This window comes from Mobula birostris, chromosome 20 (assembly GCF_030028105.1).
Source record: "Mobula birostris isolate sMobBir1 chromosome 20, sMobBir1.hap1, whole genome shotgun sequence".
NCBI classification, from domain to species: Eukaryota; Metazoa; Chordata; class Chondrichthyes; order Myliobatiformes; family Myliobatidae; genus Mobula; species Mobula birostris.
The window spans coordinates 62,075,838-62,100,347 of NC_092389.1; the positions used below are offsets into that span (position 1 = coordinate 62,075,838).

General features: G+C 43.3%; 1 protein-coding gene across 1 annotated transcript; it reads left to right on the top strand.

Moving 5' to 3' along the window:
- Nucleotides 1-329: 329 nt before the first annotated feature.
- LOC140185483 (zinc-binding protein A33-like) lies at nucleotides 330-23,499 on the top strand. Its single transcript, XM_072238817.1, has 6 exons — nucleotides 330-372; nucleotides 610-1,109; nucleotides 2,328-2,561; nucleotides 10,451-10,473; nucleotides 10,560-10,678; nucleotides 22,967-23,499. Exons 1-6 carry the CDS (start codon nucleotides 330-332, stop codon nucleotides 23,497-23,499), a joined length of 1,452 nt encoding a protein of 483 aa, XP_072094918.1.
- Nucleotides 23,500-24,510: the final 1,011 nt, after the last annotated feature.

Sequence of the window (24,510 nt, forward strand, 5' to 3'; positions counted from 1 at the left end):
TCTCCCCCTCCCCCTCCAACTTTCAAATCCCTTACTCACTCTTCCTTCAGTTAGTCCTGATGAAGGGTCTCGGCCTGAAACGTCGACTGTACCTCTTCCTAGAGATGCTGCCTGGCCTGCTGCGTTCAACAGCAACTTTGATGTGTGTTGTTTGAATTTCCAGCATCTGCAGAATTCCTGTTGTTTGCCTTTTCTCTCCGGCTTCATTTCTGTTCTGTTTCTTCTTTAGCCCATCACGCCTACCAGGGCAAAGGCCGCCAACAGCGACTCGCCAGAATCCCCTGTCCGGGGCGAAGGGTGATCAGCCCTGTGGCTTTTCCTTTCACCTCATGACTTCAATCGTCTTCCAGGGGAAGGTCCTTCCAATCCCAGGTATGAGGCCTGTCGAGGTTCAGTTGATGTATCTGTCACACTGGATTTTTAAGGGATGGGGTTGTTAGCGCCATGCCAAACCTTCCTCCTATGGCAGCCGAACTTGGGCAGTCCATGACCGGTGTCATTTGTGTTCTGACCTGTTTAATGTGTTTCTCATTCCACACTGACATGGAAAAGGCCACAATTCCCACAGAACATACCCAGCAGCATAATGTTCGTTCCCTGAGTCTGCAGCGCGTGTAGTGGTCAATCGCGGTACTGCAGGCGATCAGCAGCTCCCCGAAAGTGCAATCATTCTGAACCAGGAAGTGCCGGGAGTTAACATGTCTTCGAAAGGTCCGGTCCAGAGTTTGAGCGAGGAGGCAATTTGTCCCATCTGCCTGGATTTCTTCACCGATCCGGTATCAGCGGAGTGTGGACACAACTTCTGTCGCTCTTGTATCACCCGGTGTTGGGAAAGTGAGGAGAGAAACTCCTGCCCGGAATGTAGAGAGGTGTTTGCTGACGGCACCCTCAGGGTAAATCGGGCTTTAGCAAATCTGGCTGAAAAAGCTCGAAATATAAACCTGAATCGGAAAGGGAAGGAAAGTAAACTTCACTGCGAGGAACATGAGGAAGAACTGAAGCTGTTTTGTGAAACGGACAAGACATTGACCTGTCTGATCTGTGCAGTTACGCAGGTTCACAGGGAGCACCGCTTCATGCCGATTAAAGAAGCTGTTGCACTCTACAAGGTAAAAGTAATCCGAATTTGATATTCACCCCATCCTCCCTTGTCCTGTCCAACTAGCCTCCATAAACAACACATCATTCCCCCACCTTTCGCCATCTCCAGTCTGATTCTACCATGAAGCACATCTTTCCCTCTCACTCCCACTCCCACCCTCCACCACTACAACTCTCGGCTCTCTATAGGGATCGCTCTCTACGTAATTCCCTTATCCACTCGCTGCTCCCCACTGATCCCCCTCCCGGCACTGATAAGTGCAAGCGGGACAACTGCTACACCTGACTCCCACACCTCCAACCTCGTCACCATTCAGGGCCCCAAACAGCCCCCAATTCCCCTGTTTCCTCCATGGTCGATTGTCCTCTCGCATTAGATTCCTTCTTCTTCAGCTCTTTGTCTTTTCCACCTGTCCCCTCTCAGCTTCTCACTTCATCACCCTCCCCCACGTCCCCCCTCACATTGTCTCACCCGTCACCTGTCAGCTGGTTCTCATCCCCAACCTTTTTATTCTGGCTTCAGCCCCATTCCTTCCCAGTCCGAATGAAGGGTCTCATCCTGAAACACCGACTGTTTATTTTCCCTGCGTAGATGCTGCCTGACTCACTGAGTTCCTCCAGCATTTTGTGCGATAATCGTGTTTGATCACTTGTTTCTATTGTTGTTCTTGTTGTTGTTGTTGTCTCAATTTCCTTTGCACTCTGACTTCCAGGATCAGCTAAAATCTTCCTTAGACTCTCTCACAAAAAAGAAATCAGACTTCCAGGAAAAGGAGCAGCAACAGAAAGAGAAGATTTCCAGAGTTCGGGTGAGGATTCCTGAGCGGAAGTTCTGATATTACTGTTTAGTTTTGCTCGCATTAATGCAGAATAGCCGATTATCGCAGCTCCAGTGACCTGGGTTGATCCTGACCTCTGATGCTGTCTGTGTGGAGTTTTCATGCTCTTCCTGTGACCCCGACAGTTTCAGACACATCCCAAGGACATGCTGGATGAATGTTTAATTACAATTAACCCTGTGAAGGTGGGGGAGGGTGTATGTGAATCAGGTGGGAGTTACTGGGTCATTGAGGGATAATAGGTTTCAGGAAAACGTGAGGGAATGGGGTTGACGGGAATGCTCTCAGAACTAGCATGGTCTTCAATGGACCGAATTGTCACCTTAATGTCATAAGCAAATACAACACAGCAATACAGTAAATTAATCTTCACCTTTCATTCGACAGGTTCAGTCACATAGTGTTCAGACCCACATCACATCCCAGTTTGCTGAACTGCGCCAGATTATCACTGAGAAAGAACAGAGCTTACTTAGGGATCTCAGGAAAGAAGAGGCGAGGATTCTGAATCCAATGAAGAAAAACCTTCGAGAGATTCAAGAGAATATAAGGTTTATTCAGAGGGAAATTTCAAAGTTAAATGAACAGATGGATCAAAAAAACGGTGTGATATTTCTCAAGGTGAGGGATTATATTTTAATTTGTTTCCATCAAAGAGCACTAAATGAACGGTGGTATATTTGAAATAAACACAGTGGAGTGGTCAATTCTTTTTTTTTGTAATTTATTTTTTTATTGAAGTTGATCATCAAACAAATATTTCCATAAGATGTATTTCAGATACTGTACATATATATCATATATTTCAGATACTGTACATATAGTTGTTACAAATCTCCACATTATATTTATCTGAGGTATACACTTATAGAAAGAAGAGGAAAGAAAGAACAATCAAACGGAGAAAACTATGTACAGAGTAGGGAATGATTTTCTTTTTACAGCATATTCATTGACTTGTGAGAATAAAATAAGGCCTATGAGGTGTTATGTAGTTAAACCATTTTCCCCAGTATGAATTGAATTGTTCCAACTTATGATTAACAGATGCTGTTATCTTCTCCTTTTTGTAAATGTCCATTGTAATTTCCATCCATACATTTAAAGTAGGGCTCTCCTGTGATAACCATTTCCTGGTAAGGGTCTTTTTTAGCAGCCACTAGCAGTATATTCATTAAATATTTATCTCTTTTCAACCATTCTTGAGGTATATACCCAAAATATATGGTCTTACTATCTAAGGGTACTTCACATTTAAAGATGTCTTGTAGGACATTGTGTATCCCACTCCAATAGTCTTTGATAACAGGGCATTCCCAGAAAATATGATAATGGTTTACATTTTGATTTCCACAATTTCTCCAGCAAACAGGGAGGTTACTAGCATAATGAGATTTCTGAGAGGGTGTAATACAATATTGTATCAAGTTTTTCCACCCAAACTCCCTCCATTTCTGTGAACTGGTACACTTCCATTGATACCTCAGTATATTCATTTTAATTCTGAGACCAATTAAAGGAATTAGGATCCATCTTGTCATATCTTCCTTAATTTTGTAATATATAGGCTGATAGTTGCATTCTGATAATTTTGCCAAATCTTTTGGCATAATTATGCCCAAATATTTGACAGACTCTGTTTGCCATGCTCAAGGATATGTACTTTCAATTTCTCTTGGTGGGCTGTAGTTATATGAAAGTAGTTGGGTTTTATCTGTGTTGATCTTGTATCCTAATAATTGGCCATATTGTTCAATGGATTGCATCAATTTAGGTAAAGAGTATGTTGGTTCCCCTAAATAGATCAAAATGTCATCCGCGTAACAGGCCAATTTCTGCTCTGTCCCTTTAATAGTAATTCCCGTGATATCTTCATTTTGTCTGATGTATTGAGCTAATGGTTCCAGATATAATGCGAAGAGTAGTGGTGACCATGCACAACCCTATCTCGTGCCCCTTTCTAGGGTAAATCTATTAGATAAATATCCATTGATTTTAATCCTAGCAGTAGGGTTGTCATGTTGTACCTGTATAGTTTTAATGATTGTGTCACGTAGACCAAATCTATGTAAAACTCTGTGAAGAAAATTCCAGTTAACTGAATCAAATGCCTTTGCAGCGTCCACATTTATCATGATTGCTTCAATTTCATTTTTTTTATGTGATCCATAATGTGAAGTGTCCCTCAAATATTGTCTTGTGTTTGGCGTTGTTGTATAAAACCTCTCTGATCATTATGTATCAGTGTGGGTAGAAACGCTTCTAATTGTTTGGCCATGATGGAGGTAAATCTACATCAAAAACAGATATTGGTCTAAATGACCCACATTCCATTTTATCCTTGCCTTCTTTCGGTATAGCGGAGATTATCGCCTCCTTCCAGCTGGGTGGCATTTGCGGCTTCCTTAGAGTCCTGTTCAGTGTGGGGAGTAAGACACGAATTAACTCATTTCTAAATTCCTTATACCACTTTGAGGTATATCTATCTGATCCTGGTGACTTTCTTAATTTAAGCCTACCAATTGCATTTTTTAGTTCAGCTTCAATTATGTCAGCAGTTGTCGTTCTATTTTGTTCTTTGCTTAAAGTGGGCAACTCTAAAGAATTCAGGAAGGTGTCAATTTGGGTTATGCTTCCCCCTGGAACTTTAAAATATAGCATTTTGTGAAACATTTCAAAAGCTTCTTGAATTTCACTTAGCTTATTTTTTATCACTTGTGTTCTTGGATCCCTAATTCTATGAATTATATTTTCTGCTATCTTTTTTTCAGTTTTCACGCCAGTATTATCATAGATTAAGATCGACTTTCATAGTGTCTCTGTTTCAGAAACATTTTTTTTCTAATTTCTTGTGTAGCCAAACTAATAATTTCATTCCTAATTTTAAAAATTTCCTCTACTGTATCCTGTGCCAAACTCAATTCGTGTTTTTTTTCTAGTTCCTTCAGCTTATTTTGTAATTCCTCTAAAGTTTTATTCCTTTCTTTTTTCTTATATGAAGATATTGCTATAATTTTCCCTCTTAAGACAGCCTTCAGAGTATCTGATAGAATGGGAGGTGAAACCTTTCCATTGTCATTGAATTCTGAGTAAAGACCAATTTCTTTTTTAATTTGTTCCTTAAAATCGGGATCATTGAGTAAACTTGAATTTAGTTTCCAAAAAGTTCTTTTAGGTTGTAGGTCAAAATCAACAGTTAAATATATAGATACATAGTCACTTACATCTATTGTCCCAATTCCATAGGTGATTATTTTATCTTTTTCTTTTCCAATTGTTATGAAATAGTCTTTTCTTGTATTTTCCCCTTCTGTCAGGGAAAAGATCCCTCCATATATCAATTAGACCAACATCCTCAACAAGAGTATTAACTTTCTTATGTAAGGACTTTGTTTCATTAGTGATGTATTGAAAGAGTCTAACTATGGTTGCAATTGTAAGTTTAAGTCTCCCCCACATATCAAGAGACGTTCTGTTTCCGTTACCATAATATTAGTAACTTTCTGGAAGAAACTAAAATCACTTCCAGGGGTTGTGTATATATTCAATAAAGTAAGTGGATTTCCATCTATGTCCCCCCTTACCAGAATATATCTGCCCTCCTTATCTCCCATTTCGAATACTTTTTGACAATTTAGCTCGCTTGAGATGAGAATATAAACTCCTTTTCTGATTTATATGCAGAGAAAAACAAATTAGCAAAGCCCATTCTCTTTAAATTCCCATGCTGATTATCACTTAAGTGAGTTTCCTGTAAATATATTACATGGGCTTCTTTTTTTTTCATTTTTTGATAGAATTTTGCTGCGTTTGATTAGATTTAACAGCCCATTGACATTAAAAGAAATGAATTTTACTTTGTCCATAGCCATGTGTATGTATCTGTTAGTATATCATTGAAAGTTTCAGAATATAACTTAATCGATCTACTCCTTGAACAAATAAGATCCAAGAAACGGGAATAATAAAAAAAAAGGTAATGAAGGTGTGATTCCCAGGCTGGGGTCTAGATGACCCTGGGTTGAGCTAGAAGAAATGTCTAGCCGTGGGGGATAGGCCCTCCTACCTGTGATTTGAGGCCCCCGCTGCAGTACCTATAAAAGTAAGTAAAAACATCTATTTTCGTTACACAGAAATAATTTCCCTGTGTAATCATCCCACGTATATATTGTCATTTAGGTGGGGAAAATGAGTAAATGAATGAATAAAAAAAAATTGAGTAATATAAAATTCACATTATAATACATATATCTTGAGATGGGTATATCACCGTCTATTTTTGCTTCCATTTAGTTTATCAGCACTTTCAAAGTTAGCTGAACCATATGGCTCTTTTGGAGGAGGTGAGGGCTGTCTTCGGAGAACTCACAGTCTCTTCCTAATATTGTTCTCTTGTCCTTCTCCTGTCCCCTGCTTTCTTGGTTCTCTTACTATTTCCCAAGCAGATCGGGATAACTGCTCAGCCAGCCTTTCCCTTGGTTTGACCATGCTAGCAGGCAGCCCTCTGTTCTTCATGTCTGTAGTTTCCTCTTCCACCGTCTGATGTAGTTGTATCCCTCCTTCGTAAAACACCCTCAGTTTAGCAGGGTACGGGGTTTGGAATTTAATCTTTTCTTGCTTTAATATTCATTTTGCTTCGGAATATTCCTTCTGCTTCTGTAGGACCACCGGGGGATAATCTTGATCAAAGTACATTAATTTCCCGTTCGAAAATCTCCTCTTCTTAGAATCTTCGTAGAATCTCCGCCTTGCTCTTGAATCGAAGGAATCTAAGTACTATTGAAGGCGGCTTACTTCAAGGCCGCGGGAGCAGCGCACAATGCGCCCTCTCAATTTCAATTGCCATAGTCGGCGGAATCTCCAGCGCTTCCCTCAGCAACTTTTCTACAAACTCCATCATCGACAATCCCTCCGCTCCTTTGGGAACATTATAAATCTTGATATTTTTCCTGATATTCTTCCCTCCTGGTCAAACAATTTACTTTCCTGTTGATTTAATATTTTTATCGTCTTGCTTAGTATCCATCGCACGTTTTGTACGCGATCTTTTACCATCTTAATTCATGTCTTTGCCATCACTATTTTCTGAGTGACATTGGCGAGCTCTGACTTTATATCATTTAGTTGCTGTTTCATATGTTTATGGACTTCCCTTATCTCTTCCAGAAACTTTCTCATATTTGCCGCATCGCCTGAACGAGGCCCAGCGTCAGCTTTGCCACCACACGCACGTGTAGGAGAGCTGCTCGTGGTACCTCTCTCTTCCATAGGCTCCACAGTGACGCTTTTTTTTAAATCTCCATTCTTTTTCCCCATTCTTGCTCTCCTTATCAATTCAGATATTTTCAAAAGATCTTATATTTGATGGATTAACGGGGCAAAATATGCATTTTTCCGGAGGAGCTATTGATTTAAGCTGCCATTGTGGACGATGACGTCACTGGATCCCATAGCGGCCAATTCTAACAAATCATTTGCCACGGCTGGCCATCTCGCACAGATTGTTATACTTGTATGACGCGCCTGCCAATCACTACAATAATGAAATTCCAAAATGTCGAAGATATATATTCGATCCTTTATCAGCAACATACAACCTTGAGATGATGAAAGTTAAGCATAATTAATTGTAAATTAAGCTGCAATGAAACGGTCAACAAATGATATGACATACGTTTCAAAATATTGAAGATAAGTGTTCGATTCTTTGTCAGCAACATACAACCCAGAGGCAATGAAACTCAAGGTGTAATTCATCATAAATTAAGCTGCAATGAAGCAGTCAAGAAAACTAAAGAAATTACTGGAATTAAGAAAATCTCCTCTACAGGATGCATAAGATCAGCAGACGGATCCGTACTAACAGATCCAGATAAAGTATGTGAGAGGTGGATTCAGTATATACAGCAGCTTTTTGAAGATAATAGAGGGGAACCCCCAGATATTAAACATCCTAATTCTGGCCCACCTATTACCAAAGAAGAAATAACTAAAGCAATGAAAAGCAGGAAACCTGGTAAAGCCAGTGGACTTGATGACATTTCAGTGGAAATGATACAAGCCCTAAAAGATCTGAGCATAGATTTCCTTTTTGAACTGTTTAATGGCATATGCTCTGGTGTATTGCCTGATGATCTCTTGAAATCAGTATTTATAACTCTGCCAAAAATTCCTGGAAATATTGACTGTGAAAATTATAGAACAATCAGTATTATGATTCACATATTAAAGATTTTGTTGATAATTGTTCTGAGTCGAATTAAAAACAAGTTAAGGCCAGAAACTTCAAAACTGCAATATGGGTTTATTGAGGATAGAGGAACGAGGAACACAATTTTCATACTATAAATGCTTTCAGAAAGGGCAATTGAATATCAAAATAATGTCTTTTTATGTTTTATTGAATAAAGCATTTGACAAAGTGAAACAAGAAAACTTATTTCAAATTCTCACTAAACTAAACATTGACAGAAGGGACCAATAACTGCTTCTAAATTTATATTGCAATCAAACAGCGGCTGTAAAAATTGATGATAGTATAAGCAGTTGGACTAAAATTCAAAGAGGAGTTCGACAGGGATGAGTTGCCTCACAGGAATTATTTAATATTTATAGTGAAATGATTCTCAGAGAAATAGAAGACCTAGATGGGATAAAAATTGGAGGTGTTACATCAACAATATACTGTAAGGAAACAATCCCACCCTAATAGTAAGTGCTGCAGAAGACCTATAAATCCTCCTAGAGAAAGTAATACAAACAAGTGTAGATTTTGGTCTAACCATCAATTGTAAAAAAATCAAATGTATGGTAATATCAAAACAGCAGTATACTCCCAACAGCCAATTGTACATCGGTAACCAAGAGATTGAACATAAGACTAGCTTTAATTACCTTGGTAATTTAGAATACTGTGTGCAGTTTTGGGCCCCCTATCTTAGAAGAGATGTACTGATTTTGGAGAGAGTTCAGAGAAGATGTACGAGGATGATTCCTGGAATGCAGGGGCTAACATATGAGGAGTGTTTGTCGGCTCTTGGACGGTATTCATTAGATAATAGAAGAATGAGAGGGGATCTCATAGAGACATTTTGAATGTTGAAAGGGTTGGACCAAATAGATGTGGAAAGGTTGTTTCTCTTGATGGATGAGTGCAGGACAAGAGGCCACAGTCTTAGAATTAAAGGGTACCCATTTAAAACAGAGATGAGGAGAATTTTTTTTTTGCCAGAGGGTCGTGGATTTATGGAATTCGTTGTCACATACAGCTGTGGAGGCCCGATCATTGAGGGTGTTTAAGGAGGAGATTGATAGGTATCTAATTAGTCAGGGTATCAAGGGATATGGGGAAAAAGCCGGAAATTGGAACTAGATGGGAGAATAGTTTAGCTCATGGTGGAGTGGCGGAGCAGACTCGATGGGCTGAATGGCCTACTTCTGCTCCTTTGCCTTGTGATCTTGTGAATACATAACTTTTTCGCTTTGCTATATCCACGCCCCACTCACGTGACTAGTTGCCTTCATTACTACGCAACACAGAATACAACGCAGACAGAAAACAGATGCGTTGCTTCTACACACAACGTTTACAAATGGCAGCAAACTGTCTTTACCAGACAACTGCTGCAACAATTCAGGGTTGTTTTTGTCCCAAAACTGGACTTCCACAGCTTCTGTACATACCAGGACAGAATACAATCTTCTCTGAAGTGCTGATTCTGCACTTAATTAACAATTTAAATACCCTCTAAAACTCCCATTAACACCCAGTTCCAGTCACACGCTGTGAGTTTGTCTGGTGCGGTGGTTGTGAGGGTCTCTCTGTCAATTAGTAAGAGCAAGAATGTAGCACACACATCAATCTACCCTCTCTGTATGGTTTCCGTCAGATTACGAAAACTTTTACTGTTTCTTTGCATTTTCAGATAAGTTTCACACGGGATTATATCCCATTCTCCATCATAAAGAGGACAATTGGTCCATTTTCTCCTATCAATTTCCCTGCTTCACAATCCTCCTCCCACTTGCTCACTTCTCCCAGCTGCAGTGCCACGAACTACATAGTCCCTCACGTGTTTCTTCAGCTTCCCCATTGAATTCAATCTCTGCTGTTCCTCTTCAACCAGTTCTGTGGCAGTGAGTTCCACATCCTCTTCACAAATTTATTAAAAATCCAACCGACATTTCGTCTCCCCATAAACAGTGGTACCTTCTCCACCAGCACACAATCAAATCCATCACTGATCTTAAATTCTCCCACCTGATCACCCTGACTTTGTATCCAGATGAAAATGCACAGCCTGTCCTGTCTTTCCCATAAGTTTCATCCTCTTAGCAATGCTCTAACTTTCAGAAATGTTCCCTGTAATTTACCTCGTGCTTCTTTATTGTTTGTGTGTGCAAGTGACTGCGGGAGTGGGAATTTCCAACATCTTGTAATGATTTGGATGAAATTCAGGATGTAGACAGTAAGTTCAAGTCTCATCAGAGTTGTGTTTTATCTATTTCAGGAGGAAGCTCGTCGGAACAAAAGGTAGGACATGCTCTTTAACAAAACCCTATATGGATTTGTAAAATAGTTCAGAATTCCAGGTTTCACCAGAAGTTTAATATTTACAGGATTAATGACGGTGTCCAGGAATTGTCAGTGACAGATGGAAAACTACTTGTTGAAAAATTCTATCACCCCTATTTGCTGAACACCGTGCTGACAGAAACACTTGATTGCATTAATCGAGGTAAAACTTACGAAGGTTAATTTCTCCTTGTTTCTGAGACACACATAATTAAGTTCTAATCTGAAGCCAAATTTGGCTGTAATAATGGACTGAAGGGGAACTGAAGTTTATTTCACATCAACCCCACCGACTGTCACATGGTCAGCTGCAGAATTCAGACCCTTGAACACACCAGCACAGGGTCACAATACAACCAATACACGGGACTGGCAGATGAACCACTGTGGCCTGATCCAAGGCACACTGCACTAACACACCAAGCCAAGCATTTGAATCCAACCACAGGAGCTGGGAAATTAATACTGACTTGATGATATTGCAGGGAACAAAAGCGGGTTTCAGTGTGGTCACTGGGATTATCAGAAAAATACACAAGTCCTTCATGCGCTGTGAGTGCAGACTCTGATTGACGCAGGTCTCTCCCTCATCTGGATTGGCAACTCTCACTGTTGTTAAAGGGAGAAGATAGGAGTGGTGGTGATAGGGGATTCAATAGACGGAAGAACAGACAAGACTATCTGTGGACTGTTATGTTGCCTCCCAGGTGCCAGGGTCAGGGACAACTCGGATCGTGTCCACAGTATTTCAGAGAGGGAGGGAAACAAACAGATATGTTGGTACATTTTGGGACCAATTACAAAGGAAGTAAAAGCAAAGAGGTGCTGAAAATAGAGTTTGGAGAGCTTGGCACGAAGCTCAGAGCAGTACGTCCAGGGTTGTAATTTCTGGATTGCTGCCTGTGCACGTACTGGTGAGGGTGGAAATGGGGTAATTCGGCAGAGTAAAGTCCAGCGCAGAAGCTGGTGCAGGAGGCAGTGCTTCGGGTTCTTGCATCATTGGGATCTCCTGTGATGGACGTATCACCGGCTGAAAAGGGATGGGTTGCACCTGGACCAGAGGGAGGAAAATATTTTCACAGAGAGGTTTGATAGAGCTGTTGGGGAGGGCTTAACACATTTGGGGTGTTGGGAACTGGAGTGACGGGATAGAACTGATGATAAAAGAGCAAAGATAGTGTGCAGTCAGATTGTCAGATAGGGTGGACAGATACGAGGACAAAATTGCAGCCATCAGGGTGAGTATCAGTGCATTAGTGTTACATCTCAATGCATGGAGTATAAGAAATAAGGTGGATGATCTTGTTGCTCTTTTACAGATTGTCAGGTGTGATGTTGTGGCTGAAGGATGGTTGTAGTTGGGAGATGAATCTCCGGGTTTGCACAATGTATCGGTGGTATAGGATGGTCGGCAGACAGGATTGAATGGCTCTGCTGGTAAATCAGTAGAAACATGAGATGTGGGATCGGAAAAATCCCTATGGGTTTAGTTAAGAAACAGCAAAGATAGAAGTACACACGAGGAAATCTGCAGATGCTGGAATTTGAAGCAACACACAGAGAAGTTGCTGGTGAACGCAGCAGGCCAGGCAGCATCTCTAGGAAGAGGTACAGTTGACGTTTCGGGCCGAGACCCTTCGTCAGGACTAACTGAAAGAAGAGCGAGTAAGAGATATGAAAGTGGGAGGGGGAGGGGGAGATCCAAAATGATAGAAGACAGGAGGGGGAGGGATGGAGCCAAGAGCTGGAAGGTTAATTGGCAAAATGGAGATGAAAGGATCATGGGATGGGAAGCCCAGGGCAAAAAAAGGTGGAGGGGTGAAGCCCAGAGGATGGGTAAGGAGTATAGTGAGAGGGCCAGAGGGAGAAAAAGGAGAGAGAGGAAAAAGAATATATATATGTAATAAATAACGGATGGGTACGAGGGGGAGGAGGGGCATTAACGCAAGTTAGAGAAGTCAATGTTCATGCCATCATCTTGCCCATCCTCTGGGCTTCACCCCTCCCCGTTTCTTTCTCCCTGGGCCTCCGGTCCCATGATCTTTTCATATCCCTTTTGCCAATCAACTTTCCAGCTCTTGGCTCCATCCCTCCCCCTCCTGTCTTCTCCTATCATTTCGGATCTCCCCCTTCCCGTCCCACTTTCATATCTCTTACAAGCTCTTCTTTCAGTTAGTCGTGACGAAGGGTCTCTGCCCGAAACGTTGACTGTACCTCTTCCTAGAGATGCTGCCTGGCCTGCTGCGTTCACCAGCAACTTTGAAAGATAAAAGTATCCTGATAGCAGTCATATACAGGCCTCCCAACAGTAGCTGGGAAGTGGGCCACAGATCACAACTGGAAATAGAAAAGGCTGATGAAAGGGACAATGTTTTGTTAGTCATGGGATATTTCAACATGCAGATCAATTGGGAAAACCCGGTTTGTAATGAATCTCTGGAGACTGAATTTGTTCAATGCTTTCTGATGGCTTTTCGAGCAGTTTGAGCAGTTTGTCGTTGAACCTACTAGGGGAACAACTCTGCTGGATTGGAGGTTATGTATTGAACCGGAGGTGCTAAGAGAGCTCAAGGGGAAAAAAAAAACAACTTTGGGAGGCAGTGCTCACAACACGTCTGAGTTCAACTTGAAATTTGATAAGGAGAAAGTAAAGTCTGACGTTGCAGTATTTTACAGGAGTAGAAGAAATTACAGAGGTATGAGAGAGGAGTTGGACAAAGTAAATTGGAAGGAGATGCTGGCAGGAATGACAGCAGAGCAGGAATGGTGTCAGTTTCTTTGAAAATGAGGAATGTGATGGATAGATGTATTCCATAGATAAATAAATACTCAAATGCCAAAATAGGAAGACAAGCAAAAGAATGGCATAGAACAAAGCAAAAAATAGTAGGAAGACAGAGAGTAGTAAAGATTTTTAATACCTGCAGAGAGCGAGGAACTGAAAGAATGATTGGGAAGGGAAAAATGAAATAAGACATTGAACTAAATTGACTTTATCTTACACCCTTCAAATTCACGAGGAGTAAAAATCTTTACGTGACATCTCTGTCGAAATGTGCAATGTGAAATTTATAGTAACATACGACAAATAATATGTACAACATGCTAGTCAATATAACATAGCAATACAGTTGTCTCAGCATGAGTTAATCAGTCTGATGGCCTGGTGGAAGAAGCTGTCCAGGAGCCTGTTGGTTCTGGCTTTTATGCTGCGGTACCGTTTTCAGGATGGTAGCAACTGGTACAGTTTGTGGTTGGGGTGACTTGGGTCTCCAACGATCCTTCGGGCCCTTCTAACAAACCTGTCTTTATAAAACAAGCTAGCAAACAAAATCAAATTGTTTTTTAAGTATTGTAAAAAAATAAAATAGAGATGAGAGTGGATATAGGACCACTAGAAAATGAGGCCAGATACATAATAACGGGGCACAAAGAGATGGCAGATGAACTATATGAGAATTTTGCATCAGTCTTCACTGTGGAAGACACTGGCACTGTGCCAGGTGCTGAAGAGTGCGAGGGAAGAGAAGTGAGTGCAGTTACTGTTAGAAAGGAGAAGGTGCTCAAAAAGTTGAAAGGCCTAAAGGTACATAAGTCACCCGGACCAGATGAACTGCGCCCTCGTGTTCTGAAAGAGGTAACCGTAGACATTACGGAGGCAAAAGCAATGATCTTTCAAAAATTATTCGACCGTGGCATGGTTCCAGAGGATTGGAAAATTGCAAATGTCACTCAACTCTTTAACGTAGGACGAAGGCAGCAAAAAGGAAATTATAGACCAGTTAGCCTCACCTCTGTGGTTGGGAAGACATTAGTGTCAATTGTTAAGGAAGAGGTTATGGAATACGTGGTGACACTGGACAAGATAGGATAAGTCAGCATGGCTTCCTTAAGGGAATATCTTGCCTGACAACCTGTTGGAATTCTTTGAGGAGATTACAAGTAGTTTAGATAAAGGGGATGTAGTGGACGTTGTATATTTGGAATCTCGGAAGGCCTTTGACAAGGTGGCACACATGAGGCTGCTTACCAAGTTAAGAAGCCACGGTATTACAGAAAAGTTATTGGCATGGTTGAAACATCACCTGATTGGTAGGAAGCAGCGAATGAGAATACAAGGACACTTTTTTGGTTGGCTGCCAGTGACGAGTAGTGTTCCACAGGGGTCAGTATTAGGACTGCTTCTTTTTATGCTATATGGACCTCAATGATTTAGCTGATGGTATAGGTGGCTTTGTCGCTAAGTTTGCAGATGATATGAAGATTGATGCAGGAGCCGGTAGTGTTGACCAGACTGGTAGGCTGCACAAGGACTTGGATGAGGAGAATGGGCAAGTGGCAAATGATATACAATGTTGGAAAATGCATTGTCATGCAGTTTGGTAGTGGACATAATATGCAGTTTATTTTATATGGGGAGAAAATCCAAAAATATGAGATGCAAATGGACTTGGGAGTCCTTCTACAGAACACCCGAAAGGTTAGCTTGCAGGTAGAGTCAGTGGCGAGGAAGGCAAAGGAAATGTTAGCATTCAGTTCAAGGGGTTTAGAATACAAAATCAGGGATGTGATGCTGAGGCTTTATAAGGCACGGATGAGGCCTCACCTTGAGTATTGTGAACAGTTTTGGGCCCCTCATCTGAGAAAAGATGTGGTGGCATCGTAGAGGGTCCAGAGGAAGTTCACATGGGTGATTCCGGGAATGAAAGGGTTATCATACGTGGAACGTTGGAATGCTCTGTGCTGTACTGACTGGAATTTAGAAAGACGAAGGGGGATCTCATTGAAACCTGTCAAATGTTGAAAGGCCAAGACAGAGTAGATGTGGAAAGGATGTTTCCCGTGGTGGGGGAGTGTAGGACAAGAAGGCAGATCCTCAAGATAGAGGGGTGTCCATTTAAAAACAGAGATGCAGAGGAATTCCTTCAGCCCGAGGGTGGTGAATTTGCAGAACTTGATACCACAGGCAGCTGTGGAGGCCAGGTTGTTCGTCATGTTTAACGTTCAGCTTGTTAGGTTCTAGATTAACATGACATCAAGGGTTACGGAGTCCTGATAGGATAATCCCTAGGACCTTGAGGGAAGTAAGGGTAGAAATAGAAGGGGCTCTGACAGAAATATTTCAAATGTCATTAGAAACAGGGATGGTGCCAGAGGATTGGCATATTGCTCACATTGTTTCACTGTTTAAAAAGGGTTCTAAGATTAAACCTAGCAATTATCGGCCTGTGAATTTGACGTCAGTGGTGGGTAAATTGATGGAAAGTATTCTTAGAGATGGTATATATAATTATCTGGATAGACAGTGTCTGATTAGGAACAGTCAACATGGATTTGTGTGTGGAAGGTCATGTTTGACAAATCTTATTGAATTTCTTGAAGAGGTTACCAAGAAATTTGATGAGGATAAAGCGGTGGATGTTGTCTATAAGGACTTCAGTAAGGCCTTTGACAAGGTTCCACATGGAAGGTTAGTTAGGAAGGTTCAATCGTTAGGTATTAATATTAAAGTAGTAAAATGGATTCAGCAGTGGCTGGATGGGACATGCCAGAGAGTAGTGGTGGGTAACTGTTTGTCAGATTGGAGGCCAGTGACAAGTGGTGTGTCTCAGGGATCTGTACTGGGTCCAATGTTGTTTGTCATATATATTAATGATCTGGATGATGGGGTGGTAAATTGGATTAGTAAGTATGCAGATGATACTAAGATAGGTGGTGTTGTGGATAATGAAGTAGGTTTTCAAAGCGTGCAGAGAGATTTGAACCAGTTAGAAGAGTGGGCTGAAAGATGGCAGATGGAGTTTAATGCTGATATATATGTGATGTGCTACATTTTGGTGGGAATAATCAAAATAAGACACATGGTAAATGGTAGGGATTGAAGAATGCAGGAGAACAGAGGGATCTAGGAATAATGGTGCATAGTTCCCTGAAGGAGGAATCTCATGTGGATACGCTGGTGAAGAAAGCTTTTGTTATACTGGCTTTCATAAATCAGAGCATTGAGTATAGGAGTTGGGATGTAATGTTAAAATTGTACAAGGTGTTGATGAGGCAAAATTTGGAGTATTGTGTACAGTTCTGGTCATGGAATTATAGGACAGGTGTCAACAAAATAGAGGCAGTGCAGAGAAGATTTACTAGAATGTTACCTGGGTTTCAGCACCTAAGTTACAGAGAAAGGTTGAACAAGTTGGGTCTTTATTCTTTGGAGCTTAGAAGGTTGAGGGGGTTCTTAATAGAGGTATTTAAAATGATGAGTGGGATAGATAAAATTGACGTAGATCGGCTTTTTCCATTGAGAGTAGGGGAGATTCAAACAAGAGGACATGAGTTGAGAGTTAGGGGGTAAAGGTTTAGGGGTAACATGAGGGGGAACTTCTTTACTCAGAGTGTGGTAGCTTGGTAGCTGTGTGGAATAAGCTTCCAGCAGAAGTGGAAGAGGCAGGTTTGATATTGTCATTTAAAGTAAAATTGGATAGCTATATGGACAGGAAAGGACTGGAGGGTTATGGGCTGAGTGCAGGTCAGTGGGACTAGGTGAGAGTAAGCGTTTGGCTTGGACTAGAAGTGCTGAGATGGCCTGTTTCTGTGCTGTAATTGTTATATGGTTATATGGATCAGTGCTGGGTCCATTGTTATTTGTCATCCATATCAATGATCCAGATAATTGTGTGGTAAATTTGATCAGCAAATTTGCTGATGATGCAAAGCTTAGAGGTGTAGTGGACAGTGAGGAAGGTTTTCAAAGCTTGCAGAGGAATTTGGACCAGCTGGAAAAATGGGCTGAAAAATGGTAGATGGAATTTAATACAGACAAGTGTGAGGCATTGGACTTTGGAAGGACAAACCACGGCAGAACATACCGGGTAAATGGTATGGGACTGAGGAGTGCAGTAGAAGAGAGGGATATGGGAATACAGATACAAAATTCCCTGAAAGTGGTGTCCCTGGTAGATAGGGCCTTAAATAGAGCTTTTGGTACATTGGCCTTTATATATCAAAGTATTGAGTACAAGAGTTGGATTGTTATGGTGAGGTTGTATAAGGCATTGGTGAGGTCGTATTTGGAGTATTGTGTACAGTTTTGGTCACCAAATTACAGGAAGGATATTATTAAGATTGAAAGAGTGCAGAGAAGGTGTACAAGGATGTTGCTGGGACTTGAGAAACTGAGTTACAGAGAAAGGTTGAATAGGTTAGGACTTTAATCCCTGGAGCGTAGAAGAATGAGGGGAGATTTGATAGAGGTATATAAAATTATGATGGGTATAGATAGAGTGAATGCAAACAGGCTTTTTCCACTGAGGCAAGGGGAGAAAAAAATCAGAGGACATGGGTTAAGGGTGAGGGGGGAAAAGTTTAAAAGGAACGTTAGGGGGGCTTCTTCACACAGAGTGCGGAAAGTGTGGAATGAGCTGCCAGATGAAGTGGTAAATGCGGGCTGACTTTTAACACTTAAGAAAATCTTGGGCACGAGAGGGATATGGAGGGGCATGGCCCAGGTGCAGGTCAGTGGAACTAGGCAGAAAAATGTTTTGGCACAGCCAAGAAGGGCCAAAAGGCCTGTTTCTGTGCTGTAATGTTCTATGGTTCTAAGACAAGTCATGCATTCACTTTGGTAGAAGGAATAAAGGCATAGATGATTTTGTAAACAGGGGGAAATTTTAAAAATCAGATGCACAAACTTGTGTGTCCTTGTGCAGGATTCCCTAAAGGTTAACTTGCAGTTTTGGTCAGTGGTAAGATTGGCAAACTCAATGTGAACATTCATTTCGAGAGGATTAGAATACAAGAGCAAGGATGTAATTCTGAGGTTTTATAAGGCATTAGTCAGACCACACTGGAATATTGTGAGCAGTTTTGGGTCTCTTATATTGGAAAAGATGTGCTGGCATTGGAGAGGGTCCAGGAGGTTCACAAGAATGATTCCAGAATGAAAAAGTTGATATATGAGGAGTGATTGATGGTTCTGGGACTGTACTCACAGGAGTGGAGAAGAATCCCTCTCAACCCTATTCTCCCACCTCCTCCCCATAACCTTTGATGCCCTGACTAATCAACAAGTTTACCTATCAACTCCTGCTTTAATAATCACACACGAGAAAGTCTGCGGATGCTGGTAACGCAAGCAACACAGGTCCTGATGAAGGGTCTCGGCCTGATCTCTCTGAAATCTATCTAGAGGGAGCTGATGTCGGGAGGATGTTTCCTTTAGTGGATGGGTCGAGAACAGAAGACTCATTCTCCGATGAGAGGATGAGAAGGAATTCCTTTAAACACAGAATAGTGAATCTGCCATAGGCTACTTAACTAATTAAGTATACTTAAAGCAGAGCAACACACACAAAATGCTGGAGGAACTCAGCAGTCCAGAAAGCATCTGTGGAAAAGAGTAAACAGTCGACAGTTGGGCACGAAACACTTCATCAGAACCTGTGTTGCTTCAGGGTCACTGCAAATTCATCCTCTGTCCTAATGAGGGGCTGCGGGCAATGGGGTTGTGAGAAAGGGGACAAAGGGATCCTCATCTCCATCTTTGTCCCCCTCCAGCTTCTCATTACGTCTACACACACAGTTCGTCCACAGGCTTTGCACCAGTCCCAAACATGGGTCTGGTTCAATCTGCCGTTCATCTTTCCCCTACTGGTTCCATTATCACGAGGAAATCTGAAGATGCTGGAGATTCAAGCAACACATACAAAATGCTGGTGTAATGCAGCAGGCCAGGAAGCATCTATAGGAAGAAGTACAGTCAACATTTCGGGCCGAGGCCCTTCGTTAGGACTAACCGAAAGAAGAGATAGTAAGAGATTTGAAAGTGGGAGGGGGAGGGAGCGATACCAAATGATAGAAGACAGGAGGGGTAGAGATGAAGCTAAGAGCTGGAAAGTTCATTGGCAAAAGGGATACAGAGCTGGAGAAGGGAGAGGATCATGGGGCGGGAGGCCTAGGGAGAAAGAAAGGGGGAGGGGAGCCCCAGAGGAAGATGGAGAGCAGGCAAGGAGTTATTGTGACAGGGACAGAGAGGGAAGGGAAAAAAAGGATAAATAAAATAGATAGATAGATAGATCGATAAGGGATCGGGTGACAAGGGGGGACAGGGACATTAACGGAAGTTAGAGAAATTAATATTCATGCCATCAGGTTGGAGGCTACCCAGACGGATTAGAAGGTGCTATTCCTCCAACGTGAGTGTGGCTTCATCTTTATAGTAGAGGAGGCCGTGGATGGACATGTCAGAATGGGAAAGGGACGTGGAATTAAAATGTGTGGCCACTAGGAGATGCTGCTTTTTCTGGTGGACAGAGCGTAGGTGTTCAGTGAAATGGTCTCCCAGTCTGCGTCGGGTCTCATCAATGTACAGAAGGCCACACAGGGAGCACCGGACGCAGTATATCACACCACCAGACTCACAGGTGAAGTGTCGCCTCACCTGGAAGGACTATTTGGGGCCCTGAATGGTGGTGAGGGAGGAAGTGTAAGGGCATGTGTAGCACTTGTTCCGCTTACAAGGATAAGTGCCGGAAGGATGATCGGTGGGAAGGGATGGGAGAACAACGAATGGACAAGGAAGTCACGTAGGGAGTGATACCTGCGGAAAGCAGAAAGTGTTGGGGGGGTGGGGGAAGGAAAGTTGTTCTTGGTGGTGGGATCCCGTTGGAGTTGGCCGAAGTTACGGAGAATTATATGTTGGACCCAGAGGCTGGTGGGGTGGTAGGTGAGGACCGGGGAACCTTATTCCTAGTGGGGTGGTGGGAGGATGGAGTGAGAGCAGATGTGCATGAAATGGGGGAGATGCATTTGAGAGCAGAGTTCATGGTGGAGGAAGGAAAGCCCCTTTCTTTAAAAAAGGAGGACATCTCCCTCGTCCTGGAATGAAAAGCCTCATCCTGAGGGCAGATGTCGTGGAAATGGAGGAATTGCGAGAAGAAGATGGTATTTCTGCAAGAGACAGGGTGGGAAGAGGAATAGTCCAGGCAGCTGTGAGAGTCAGTAGGCTTATAGTGGACATCAGTAGATAAGCTGTCTTCAGAGATAGAGATCTGCTCTCAGGATGAGGCTTTTCATTCCAGGACAAAGGAGATATCCTCTTTTTTTAAAGAAAGGGGTTTTCCTTCCTCCACCATCAACTCTGCCCTCAAATGCATCTCCCCCATTTCATGCACATCTGTTCTCACCCCATCCTCCCGCCACCCCACTAGGGATAGGGTTCCCCTTGTCCTCACCTACCACTCCATCAGCTTCCGGGTCCAACATATAATTCTCCGTAACTTCCGCCACCTCCAACGGGATCCAACCACTAAGCACATCTTTACCTCCCCCTCTCTTTCTGCTTTCCACAGGGATCTCACCCTACGCGACTCCCTTGTCCATTCGTCACTCCTATCCCTTCCCATCCATCTCCCTCCCGGTACTTATCCTTGTAAAGTAGAACAAGTGCTACACCTGCCCTTACACTTCCTCCCTAACCACCATTCGGGGCCCCAGACAGTCCTTCCAGGTGAGGCGACACTTCCCCTGTGAGTCTGCTGGTGTGATATACTGCGTCCGGTGCTCCCGATGTGGCCTACTATATATTGGCGAGATCCGACGCAGACTGGGAGACCATTTTACTGAACACCTACGGTCTGTCCGCCAGAGAAAGCAGGATCTCCCAATGGCCACACATTTTAATTCCACGTTCCATTCCCATTCTGATATGTCTATCCATGGCCTCCTCTACTGTCAAGATGAAGCCACACCTTATATTCCATCTGGGTAACCTCCAACCTAATGGCATGAACATTCATTTCTCTAACTTCAATTAATGCCCCTCCTCCCCTTACCCCATCCCTGCTTTCTTTATTTAATTAATTATTTATTGTTTTTTTTTTTTTCCTTTTTTCCCTTCTCTCTCTGTCCCTCTCACAATAACACCTTGCCTGCTCTCCATCTTCCTCTGGTGCTCCCCTCCCCCTTCCTTTCTCGATAAGGTTCCCGTCCCACGATCCTCTCCCTTCTTCATCTCTGTATCCCCTTTTGCCAATCAACTGTCCAGCTCTTGGCTCCATCCCTTCCCTTCCTGTCTTCTCCTATCATTTTGGATCTCCCCTCCCCCTGCCACTTTCAAATCTCTTACTAGCTCTTCTTTCAGTTAGTCCTGACGAAGAATCTCGGCCTGAAACGTCGACTGTACTTATTCCTGTAGATGCTGCCTGGCCTGCTGCGTTCACCAGCATTTTGTGTGTGAGTTGCTCGGCTCCCATTATCACCTTCTTTACTGTTTCGAACCTTCACACTCCCTCACTTCACATTCACAAATGAATGTTAACATTGAATGAAGTGCCTGTTCCTGTGCTGTACTGTTCTATGTTCTCTGTTCCCTGTTCAGAAGAATGAGAGGAGATCTCAGGGAAACAAAAAATTATTTCAGGAGTCAACAGGCAGAATAGAGTGAGGATGTTTCCTCTGTGTGATGTGTCAAGGTTCAGGGGTTACTGTCTCTTTGGGATTTTCTGCACGGCATGGGCGGGAGTGGGCTAACAGACATTCAGTGCATTTAAAATCACAGAGCCATCGTCGTACAGCATCGAAATGTGCCCTTCGACCCATCACCTTCGTGCTGACCTATTTACCCATCTACATCATTCCATTGGCCGGCATTAGGTCAGTCTCCTTCTGTGCCTTGCCTATTGAAGTGTCTGTCCAAGTGTCTCTTAAACCAGAGGACTGGAGGCCTGTTCCTGGAGAGGACGGTGCTGTTTGTCATTCATATTAATGATTTGGGTGAGAATGTGGCTGACGTAGTTGGTGGGTCTGTGGGTGACAATAAAATACATGGTATAGTGGACAGGGAAGAGGGTAATCTCTGTTTAGACCGGGCAATTGATCAACTGTAGAGATGGGTACAATTGCAATGTTTTAATATTCATCTTGGCAGGTACATGGATAAGAAAGATGGAGAGGAATAATGGGCAAATGGGACTAGTTCATTAAAGCAATTGGTCGGCACGAACAAGTTGGGCCGAAGAACCGCTGTGACGGCTGTTTAAATCCATTCACCCTCCCCCTTCCCATCTTAATCCACCCCTTTGCCGCACTTGTTTCTGCTGTCTATCTCCCTTATTCATTACTATTTTGGGGGTGGATCTCGACCTGAAATGTAGACTGTTAATCGCTCTCCACATATGCTGCCTGACCCGCTCGGTTCCTCCAGCAATTTGTGTCTGTTTGATCGGGAAATCTCTGCTCTCCGTCCCGCAGAAAACAATAGTTTTCCATCCACTTCCGCTGGGTCAAATCACAGGAAAGGTTCGTGTCGGCCACCCAACCTCGCCTGAGGTCCAGTGGCCTTTCCACCGGTCCCGGAGCGGCATTGCACGTGTCTCCCCCCGATCCCCGGGACCGCGCTGCCCGAGTCTCCCCCTGATCCCCGGACACTCTCTAATTCTCTGCTTCTCCCCCCCAGTCTCTGTCACCCTGGATGCTGAAACGGCGAATCCGTGGCTCGAGGTGTCTGAGGATCGGAAGAGTGTGAGATTCACCGGGACCCGGAGGGATCTCCCTGACACCGGGAAGAGATTCACATTCTGGGCTTGTGGGCTGGCATCGGAGGGATTCACATCGGGGAGACATTACTGGGAGGTGGATGTGGCGGGGAATCGGGGCTGGGGTCTGGGAGTCGCCGCAGAGTCCGTGGAGAGGAAGGGAGGGGTCAGACTGAGTCCAGAGACCGGATTCTGGGTCATCGGGTGGTTTTATGACGTGATGAAGGTTCTCACCTCCCCTGAGTCCCGTCTCCCTGCCGGTCCCAACCCCGGGAGGATGGGAGTTTATCTCAGTTACGAGTCCGGGACAGTTTCATTTTACAACGCGGAGACCAAGTCCCATCTCCACACCTTCACTGGGAATAAATTCACGGGGAAACGTTATCCTTTCTTCATGACTTGGGATGGAAACCGGTGGCTGAGAATCTACTCTGGTTCCGCTCCGGGTCTGTAAACAGGTCGGGTCCCGGGACCGGCGTCAGGAGTAAAGTCCCTGTAAATATAAATGTCCGGAGAGTGAAATAAACACGAGATGACAATTATCGATCCGTTCATTTGAACTCATCCACCGCATCTTGCAACAGAACAGAAACACCGCGTATTCAGCAGCAGCCGCGGGCGGCGGGTCCTGAGCTCCCCCGGGTCCTAAAGTCCACCCGCACTGGGACAGGTTAAATGGGACAGGTGGGGGTGGTGCTGACTGGGAGAGGGGGGGGTCAGGGTGAATCTTGGTCAGACCATAACACACAGGAGCAGAATTAGGCCGTTCAGCCCATCGACTCCGCTCTGCCATTCCATCACGGTTGATCCCGGATCCCACTCAACCCCATAACCCTGCCTTCTCACCATATCCTTTGATGGCCTAATCGATCAGGAAATGATCAATTTCCGTCTTAAATATACCCACAGAATTGGCCTCCACCGTGGTCTGTGGCAAAGCATTCCACAGGTTTACGACTCTGCCTGAAAATACCCCTCCTTAAACGGCTTTTTAATTTGCTCTTATTTGGATTTTAAAAACATCCCAATAATCCAACCCCACTCACCTTTGCTTCCTTATATGCCATTTCAACAGATCTTACGGTGTCCTTAACTTCCCTTGTCAGCTTTGGATGCCTACACCTGTCATTTGAGAACTTCGTCTGTGGGACATGTCTATCCAGCTCCTTGTGAACTATTCCCAGATGCTTCAGCCACCTCTGTTCACCGTCATCCCACCAGTATCCTCCTCCAATTCACCTGGGCAAGTTCCTCTCTCATGCCTCTGTAATTCCCTTTATTCTATTGCAAGACTGGTATACGTGACGTAGGCTTCTCCCTCTCAAATTTCAGTAAGAATTCAATTGTACTATGATCACTGCTTCCTAAGGGTTCTTTTACTTTAATTTCCCGAATAAGGTCAGGATTATTACACAAAACCCAATCTGAGATGGACTTTCCCCAAGCAGGCCCCAACACAAGTTGA